Below are 10,856 nucleotides of genomic sequence, written 5' to 3'. Positions count from 1 at the left end.
AACATTACACAGCAACTTGGTATACTTTAAAATTGCAATTGAAATTAGTAATTCAATCTAATCTAAATTGACCATCGATTCTTGCATTGGTTTATTATTTTTACTGTAGCTTTTCAACGGTTTGTCTAATATTAATAAAATATTCGGCAAATTTCTTTAAAATTATATAATCTATAATATTTTCTAACATTATAACATTCTACAGCAACTTGATATACTTTAATTTGCATTACAAAATAGAAATTCGACCTAATTGATTGATTGATCGACGATTTATGCATTGGCTTATTATATTTACTGTAACTTTTCAACGGTTTGTCTAATAGTAACAAAATATTCGGCATATTTGTTTAAAATTAAATCATCATAACATTTTCTAACATTGTAACATTCTATAGCAACACGGTATACTTTGAAATAGCAATTAAAAATAGAATTTGATCTGCAATTCTTATATAACGATAATATCTATCTCATAATATATAAGTTTAATAATATACGTTATTATATCATCTTGAACCTTTTATGTCACGAATATATTAATTACTGTAAAAGAAAATATTATTTTTGTCTTTTTATCACAAACCCTAATTTCTTATTTATAAAACGAAATTTTCAATATGTTTAAGGATTTTGCTTTGCGCAAATATATTTTGTGTTTGATCACCATCTGAATTACTAAATTGATGAAAAGAAACCTTTATCTTATTCATACAACTTAAATTATTTAATTATCTTCAGACAATTTCGTTTAAAACTAAATAAATAAAATAAAATAAAAATATTTATTAATCTTTCTAACAATAAAAAGCTTTATAGAAATTCTATTAACTCCAAAACTGCAATTGAATTGAACTATTTAATTATTGACAATTGTTGCCTGCATTTGTTTATTATATTTTCTTTAACTTTTATACCGTTTGTCTAACATTAATGAAATATTGGGCGAATTTGTTTAAAATTTAATAATCTATAACATTTTGTAACATTGTAACATTCTACAGCAACTCGGTATACTTTAAAATTCAATTGAAATTAGTAATTCGATTTAATTTAAATTGACCATCGATTTATGCATTTCTTTGTTAGATTTGTTGTAACTTTTAAATCGTTTGTCTAATAATAATTTAATTTGCGTAAAATTAAATTATTTATAACATTTTCTAAAATAGTAATATTCTACAGAAACTCGGTATACTTTAAAATTGAAATTAGTAAATCGGTCTAATCTAAATTTATTATTATATTTACTGTAACTTTTAAACCGTTTGTTTAATATTAATAAAATATTCGGTAAATTTGTTCAAAATTAAATAGAATATAATATTTGCTGACATTGTAACATTCTACAGCAACTTGCTATACATTTAATCTGCAAGCGCTGTAAAAGCATTTATTTATTATATTGTTTTTCCAACCTAAATTATTTAATTAACTTTAATTAAATAAATGAAATGAAATTCAAATAAATGAATAAATAAATAAAAAAAAATCTTAATCTTTCTAACAACAAAATGCTCTACAGAAATTCGATTTACTGTAAAACTGCAATTGAATTGAAGTATCTAATTATTGACAATTGTTGTCTGCATTTATTTGTTTATTACATTTGTTATAACTTTTAAATGGTTTGTCTAATATTAATGAAATATTCGGCGAATTTGTTTGAAATTTAATTATCTATAACATTTTCTAACATTGTAACATTCTACAGCAACTCGGTATACTTTAAATTGAATTAGAAAGTAGAAATTCGATTTAATCAGAATGTGTAACAGAATCTATCTAATTAATCGAAAATTCATGCATTTTCTTGTTATATTTGTTGTAACTTTTAAACCGTTTGACTAATATCAATAAAATATTCGGAAAATTTGTTTAAAATTGAATAATCTATAATATTGTCTAATATTGTAACATCCTACAGCAACATGATATACTTGGTCTAAGTTAAAAATGTTAAGAATTTAAATTATCTATTTGACAATCAGTTCATGCATTTGCTTATTAAATTTATTGTAACTTTTAAACCATTTGTCTAATATTAATGAAATATTCGACATATTTGCCTAAAATTAAATAATCTATAACATTTTCTAACATTGTAAAAACCTACAGCAACTCAGTATACTTCAAACAAAAATTTAATCTGCGAGATTATTATCTATGTAGAAACAAATTTAGTCAGGGTGCTCGTGCACATTTTATGTATCATTTATTCTAGTTTAAATCTTGAAAAAATTTGAAACGGTTTTTATGTGTTTTATCAAATTTAAAAAATTATTTGTCAAGTTATGTAATTTATAAATAAATGTATATAAAAATATTTTGAAAAAGGAAAAATTAGTACAAAACCCAAAAAATCTCAATGCTTAAATTACATAAATAGGGAATAATAAATAAAACCATTAATAATTCCATTAATTTTTTAACAATTATTTTAAATTTTTTAATATTAACAAAAAACTTCATATTTTCGATTTGTTATTATTATTTATTCGTACTTTAACATATTATATTTTTATTAATTATTTTGTACTGAAAATGGGTTAAAGAAAAGCTCGAAAAGTTTGTTAAAATTGTACTTTTTTTTATTAATTTAAAAATTAGATGAATTTTAAAACAAATATTTTAGAACTAATAAATAACATTTAATATAAATTATAATATAAGTATTTATTATAATTTAAGTGTTTTTGGTATCATATAACATTTGTGTAGACTTTTTTAATTTTTTTTACTCATTTTTGCCTTTTTTTAGTTTTTTCGATTTTGTTTTTATTTAAGTTTTCTTGTCGATTTTTTAAATTTTTCGTCTTCTTCCAAATTTTGCTTATCTATTTTTTTTATTTTTCATCTTTGCATTTTTTTAATGTTAATTTATTTTTTATTTTTTGCTTTTCCAATTTTTTTGCAATCTTGTTTTAAATTAGTTTTTTTTTGTCGACTTTTTTCAATTTTTTTTTCTATTTTTTGTCGATTTGATTTTTGACTTTTTACAATTTTTGCCATTTTCTGTCGATTTTTTTTGTCATTTTTTAACATTGTAAAAACCTACAGCAACTCGGTATACTTTAAATCGCATTAGAAAATAGAAATTCGATCTAATCTGAATGTGTAATAGAGTCTATGTAATTGATTGACGATTCATGCATTTTCTTCTTATATTTGTTGTAACTTTTCAACGGTTTGTCTAATATTAATAAAATATTTGGCAAATTTGTTTAAAATTAAATGATCTATAATATTGTCTAATATTGTAAAAACATACAGCAACTCGATATACTTCTAAATTAAAATTTTATCCGCACTATATCTGTGTAGATACAAATTCAGTCAAGAAGCTTGTGTATATTTTGTTTATCTTAATTATTCGGAACTTATATTTGTAGAAGAATATTTTTTGAGGAAAAAGCCTAAAAATCATTAAATTATTTGCTCAGAAAATATTAACTGCCCATACATACATATATATTTATATATATATATATATATATATATATATATATATATATAATTAAATATTCCATTATCACTATTTTAGTAAAAGTATTATATCAATTATGTATTTATGTATTAATTTGTATTAATTATATTAACTTATAAAAGAAGCTACTTAATTATATTATAGAATTGCACATTTTACTTTTGGGTGTAGGAAAAATTTCTCAGTATTTGTTAAATTGATATATCTATTATATATATGTATATATATATATATATATATATATTTATAAATATATATATATATATATAATTAAATTTGAATATATATAAAAGTATTACATATAAATATATTTAAACCAGAAGAGAAGCTATTAGATATAAGATAAGCATTATATATATAATAATATATTATATTATTATATTATATACAATTGTGCTTATATAATATTATTATTATTTTTTAGACAAGACATTTAGGAAACGACGAAGTACACATCGTATGGAGCGAACACTACAGGGATTATCGAAGAGACATTTTGCCAACTGAGTTTTGCGATGTGCTAATTGTTATATATCCTTTGCCAAGTGGTTTGTTTAGGATAACAGTCAATAAAAAACCTGATGTAAGTACCACGATTCATAATATATTGTATTTTGTAAATATTAAATTTACAATTATCTTTCAGGTTCCATTTTTTGGTCCTGTACACGATGAAGCAGTTGTTGGTGGGTCCTGTTTGGCAGGATTGATCAGGTCGACTGCTATTAATGCCAGTCGAGCTAAAAGAACAGGACTTTCTGGATACCAGCAATAGTAAGATAAAAGAAAATTATATATATATATATATATATATATATATATATGTATAAACTAGCAAACCCGACGAGCTCCGTTTCGCCACCAGATGATTTCGTGAGAAAGATGAAGAAATTTTTTGTTTGTTTTATACTTGAAAAGGCAAAATTTGATTTTATTATACAACAGTAATGAATTTATTTCGATTACAAAAATGAAGTGTTTTTTAGTTGAACTTCTCTAAGTAAATGAAAGTGAATCCGCAAATTATCCATTTCATTGAAGTGCTCTTTGGTAAACCACATTTTTTGTTTTTTGGTCTGACGTTAACACAAACAAAGCGGATGGTTTTCTAACTCATGAACAGGCAACGTATAACTGCCCATGTGAAAAACAATGATTTTCTAAATAATCTATTTGATATTTATCCCGCAAACACTAAGCGATTGCCTTTGCGAATTGTTATTGCGAACGCAATGCGAATTGGAAATTGCAATTGTTTGAAATCAAACGACCAGTCGGAATCATTGGTATGTCACCAAATCCCCAGCAATTTTTGATTGAATGGTGAAATTCAGTGCATGTACATCTTTATTCTTTGCGGCAAGAATTGCTCGTTGATTTAACCAAGCATAATTCTGAAAATTCTCACTAATGTCATTACTCGAATTTTTAATTACGGTGCGTGAAGTTCCAGGAATTTGAATTAGGGCACGATGCCATGTACCACTAATTTTCTTAGCTATAAACCTTGCGGAGCCCGGGACCTTTCCAACGAATGCAAATCGGTTTGTGCGTTCTGGAGTTATTTCGTCAGGAAGGAAAACCCGACTTATTTTTATAGATATAGAAGATATATCTATATAGTTAAATTCATAACTTGTTAATGCTATTGTTTGCAGTTACGAAGAACGTGTACGTTCCTTGGACGTGGTGGCTTCCAGATATTCAGAACGCACCACATTTGAAGACTTTTCTGCAAAAGTCTTTTGTCCATCCCAAAGTTCTCTAAACATTGTTTCTGGGACATCAACAACCACTATGAGTGTTCCCGATAGTGGAAGACATCAACCAGTATCAGGCAGAGGTAATAAAAAATAATTATATATATATATATATATATATATTTATATATGTATTTATATATTTATCTTTATACGAGGTGTGTTCAAAAAGTACCCGGAATTTTTAAATTTCGCGGGTCTGGAGTGTCTGATTGTCAAAATTTTTTTTTTATTGTGTTGGTATACATGCCCCTAAAGTATGATGAAATTTTCAGCTATATTCACTGTTTACTTTGTCTGTGGTAGTCGCTAAGTTCGACGTGTTTTTCTGAGCTCGGCGATTTTTACAATGGAAGAATTGAAAAGTCAAAGAATTTGTATTAAATTTTGCGTAAAAAATGAAATAAAGTGTAACAAAGTGTGTGAAATGTTACAAAAAGCCTATGGTGAGTCTGCTATGAAAAAAACAAGTGTTTACGAGTAGTGGTATAAGCGTTTCCAAGATGGCCGCGAAGACGTTGAAGATGACGAACGCTCCGGTCGACCCAGCACGTCAACAAACGATGAAAATGTGAAAGAAGTGGAAAAAATGGTTATGAATGTTCGCCGAATCACAATTAGAGAAGTTGCTGATGAAGTTGGCATATCAATTGGCTCATGTCATAACATTTTTCAAAACAATTCATGGCTGTTGCACCACGATAACGCACCTGCTCACTCGTCGTTGCTTGTTCGTAATTTTTTGGCCAAAAACAATACCGTAGTCATGCCCCAACCTCCATATTCACCAGATATGGCTCCGAGTGACTTTTTCCTATTCCCAAAGTTGAAGAGACCCATGAAAGGACGGCGGTTTTCCTCGATTGAAGAAAATCGCTGAGAGTGCTCAAGGACATATCAAAAAGTGAATATCAAGGTGCTTCGAAAATTGGAAAAACGCTGGCATAAGTGTATTATATCTGGGGGGGACTACTTTGAAGGGGACCACATTAATGTAGACGAATAAATAAATATTTTTTTGAAAAAACGAAAATTCCGGGTACTTTTTGAACAGACCTCGTATATATATATATATATATATATATATATGTATTTATATATATATATATATATATATATATATATATATATATATGTATATATTCATATGTCTATTATCTTTTCAGATTGGAATCAACCAGAGTTACAAAGTGGTGACCTGAATTTCCAGTCGGTCGATCTGAATCAACATGCAAGTTCTCCGAGACCAATTAAAAGAATTGCAGGACATTTTACACACAGAAATAATGACCAGGAAAGTCCTACGATGGGCCAGAGGAGATACCGATAATTTGTGAAGAATATATTTGAATTGTCTATAGATCGAAGGATATTTATTCGGTATGTTAGAATATTTTTTTAAACTTTGAGAAAAGATATATTATATGAATGAGTATTTTTGATAGAAAAAAAAGCAGAATGATATTTATATATATATATATATATATATATATATATAAATTATAAGAATATATAACTAGCACACATATAAAATTCTTATAGTAATATATAATAACTATATAATTATTAAATTACAAAAACACCAATTTATTTATTCACGTCCAAACTTAACTCGAATTGACTACAATTAAACTGCATTTTTATTTAAAGAAAATATAAAGAAAGTATTTATTTATGTTGCATTTTTTGTAATACTATACATTCCAAGAATCTAATCATTATTTATATATATATAAATTTAGTTTATAGTTTATTTTGCGAATATTATATTTGTTGGTTTATTATTTATGAAAGCATTTATTTTGTTTAATTTTTAATGAAAATAACAAATAATAATAAATGAATCAACTATAATTTTATTGACTTAATAAATTAAAAGAGTATTATTGAAAAGTTCAGATATTCGAATACTTGACTGATGAATTTATAAAAATTATATAATGGAATAGTTTTTATAATATATATATATATATATATATATATATATATATATATATATATATATATATAATTTCTGGGCAGATAAAAATTTATACCAAAATATATAAAAAAAGCTTTTGTTTGTCTATAAACGATTTATTTTCAAAATTGTCTTATAGTTTATTTTTATTTCCAGTAGATTTAAATTTAATATTTTTTTATTATTTTAAATATTTACATTTATTTTACAAAGACTAAATTGATTTTTGTTTAAATTTTGTTTTTAAACCGGAAAATTACAAAAATAAGAAGGAAATTTTTATAATTTTAATTTATAACTATTATCAATTCTTTAAATTTTTTTTATTCTTTAAAGTTTTTCAAAAAATTGGAGAAAATATGTGTTTAAAATTATCCGGCAGTAAAAAAAAATACATTTAACAATTTATATTTGTACATTTTTTTTTGAGGAAAAGCCTAAAAAATCATTAAATTCTTTTGCCCAGAAAATATTAACTGCCTAGTTATTATAATATATATATATATAATTATATATATATATATAGTTAATTATAATATATATATATATATATATATATTCCATTATTACTATTTTAATAAAAGTATTATATCAATTATATATTTATGTATTAATTTATATTAATTATATTAACTTATAAAAGAAGCTACTTAATTATATTATAGAACTGCACATTTTACTTTTGGGTGTAGGAAAAATTTCTCAGTATTTGTTAAATTGAAATAACTATATAATATATATATATATATATATATATATATATATATACATATATATACACTTAATTTTGAAAATATATAAAAGTATTAATTATAAATATATTTAAATTTAAACAAGAAGAGAAGCTATTAGATTTAAGGTAAGCATTATATATATAATAATATATTATATTATTATATTATATACAATTGTGCTAACACAAAGGTGCTCTGTGAGAAAATATTTATTGTTTTTAATATTAGATTAATTAATAAGGCATTAAATATATGGCTAGTCCTAACAATACAAACTGGTTTTATTTTCATGCATTTATTTATTACATCTCTTGTAACTTTTAAACCGTTTGTCCTAAATATATAAAATATTCGTCAAATTTGTACAGAATTAAATTATCTATAATATTGCCTAATATTTTAGTTTTAGTATTTGAAAATTGATAATTAACCTAGTATGTTATTTACACGTATTGGAAAGTATATGCAACTTGCCTAGAGGCAAAATGCCACTTACACCTAGTTATTATAATTATTATGAAATAAAAGCAGAAATTAAATTGATATTAGTTCAGCCTATATATTGAAGTGTAAATGATCAAAATTGGGTCTCGCAAGTTCTATTTTAATAATGCTTAGAATTAGTAGGAGATTATGTGGAAAATTTACTCAAAAATAAATAAAAGAATGAATAATATATATATATATATTAGGGTGGTCCTTAAAATGGTCATTTTCGAATTTCCTCGCTCCCAGGGGCTCAAATGGTTCCAAATAGATAAAAAACAATTCTCTGAAAGTTTTAGCTCTTAATATTAACATTTAGATAAAGCGCAATTCAATCAAAGTTTTGTATGGAAATAGCATGAAAAAATTTTCAAAAATTTAAAAAATGTTATTTAGATGTAATTTCGCGAACAAATGAATGAATAAAACTCATTCATTTGTCGCTAAGTTAAACCTAAAACATTTTTTTTAAATTTTCAAAATTGTTTCCATGCTCTTCCCATACAAACTTTGATTGAATTGCGCTCTATCTAAACGTCAATATTAAGAGCTAAAACTTTTAGAGAATTGTTTTTTATCTATTTGGAACCATTTGAGCCCCTGGGAGCAAGAAAATTCGAAAATGACCATTTTAAGGACCACCCTAATATATATATATATATATATTATATATATATATATATATATATTGGAGCATGTAATATAATATAAATATATATAATTTCAAAAAATTTCTAAACGTTTTGACTGCCAATTCAATTATTCTTCATATAATATTAATTTGCAAAATTAAATGATAAAATATACAGTAATAACAAATATAAAGTTATTGAATAATGACAAATTTAATTTAAATTAAAGACAAAGTGTCAAAAATTTGAACAAAATGGGCAAAAATAGGAGAAAGACGAAAATAACTAAAATCGTCAAGAAAATTTAAATTGAAATAAGTTTAATTCAATTTAAAGATAAAAGTGTGAAAAAAATGAATTTTAAACAAAATCGGCAAAAATAGAAAAAGACGGAAAATAAAGAAAATCATCAAGAAAAATTAAATTAAAACAAATTCCACAAAAATAGCAAAAAATTAGGAAAAGACAAAAAATAACGAAAATTGGGAAGAAAAATTAAATCAAACGGTCAAAAAATAAAAAAAGACAAGAGTATTAAATTAAAACATAATTGATAAAAGTAAAAAAAATTAAATAAACGAAAAATAAAAAAATCGACAAGAAAAATTGATTTAAAAAAATGTAAAAAATAAAAAACGAAATAAAAAAAAGAAAAAAACTGTAAAAAAGACGAAAAAAAATTGACAAGAAAAATTAAATTAAAACTAAAATAGCATAAAGAATTAATATGACAAAGGGTTATAAATATCGACAAAAATAGCAAACACAAATTAAAAAAAAACGAAAAATGAAAAAGTCGGCAAGAAAAATTGATTTAAAATAAAATAACAAACAAAATTTTTAACACTATAATTTTATTTTTTAAATTAATATTTTTATATGATAAATACAAAAAAAATATAAACTGAATTATTTTTATTATAATGTTCAATAATATTAGGAATTTATATATATATATATATATATTATATATATATATATCAAGGATTTTTATCATTTTATTGAGGATATATATATATATATATATATATATATATATATTGTTTATAAATGTATAAATCTTATACAATGCACAGCCATAACATTTCACTCATTAAACATGTTCTCTAAAATAATTTTTTAAAATTGCCTACAAACGTTCAACCTTTTAAATATTCACCATAAACATCCAAAAACTATCAACCTTTCAAATTTTATAATTTTGAATAATTTTTCCCCCAGCTTTCTGTCTAAAATTCAATTTTAGTTTCTGTTGTCTATCCACTACATGCAACTCGACTCTAGTAGTAACTTAATATATTTTTGACTAAGGACATCGAATTCGTGAAAAACACGAAATGTTTTCAATTAAATAAAATAAATTTAAAATTATAAATGTCAATTATAATATATTTCAGTGTTTGTTGAATAAAGTTCAATCAGATAATTAAAAATCAGGTATGTATTGAGGTGATTTTAGAGGAAAAACATGATGTTATGTTTTCTTGTTAGGCTGAGAGGTTATTTTTAAAATTTTGTGCAGTTTTTATATATTGGGGAAAAAGATACACGGTAATAATAAATTTATTATTTATTTAAAAATGTTTTATTTATGTACTATCACTTTAATTTATTTTTATGATAAATTTTCTAAACATGAAGATGTGTTATCAAGTATGAAAGTATATTATTTATTTTTACTGCTAAAACAATATTTATTTACAATATTTATAAAATACCAGATATACTAGAAAATTTATTCTTGAATCTCATTATTAATATATTATAAGATATCTAATAAAATCTAAATTTTAAATC

The 10,856-nt window shown here is 23.5% G+C and overlaps 1 protein-coding gene across 1 annotated transcript in view; it reads left to right on the top strand.

Moving 5' to 3' along the window:
• LOC113372877 (probable Rho GTPase-activating protein CG5521) overlaps nt 1-6,692 on the top strand; it is a 74,513-nt gene extending 67,821 nt beyond the window's left edge. The window contains 2 exon segments of the mRNA XM_026613217.1: nt 5,146-5,330; nt 6,414-6,692. Of these exon segments, the coding sequence (XP_026469002.1) occupies nt 5,146-5,330; nt 6,414-6,577 (349 nt within the window). The 3' untranslated portion in view covers nt 6,578-6,692.
• The last annotated feature ends 4,164 nt before the right edge of the window (nt 6,693-10,856 follow it).

Source organism: Ctenocephalides felis, unplaced genomic scaffold (assembly GCF_003426905.1).
Source record: "Ctenocephalides felis isolate EL2017-DRISC unplaced genomic scaffold, ASM342690v1 CF-g0.4_SCAFFOLD_01604, whole genome shotgun sequence".
In the NCBI taxonomy this organism is placed as follows: Eukaryota; Metazoa; Arthropoda; class Insecta; order Siphonaptera; family Pulicidae; genus Ctenocephalides; species Ctenocephalides felis.
Note: the sequence above shows the minus strand (reverse complement) of the source record. Positions and strands in the feature narration are given on the sequence as shown.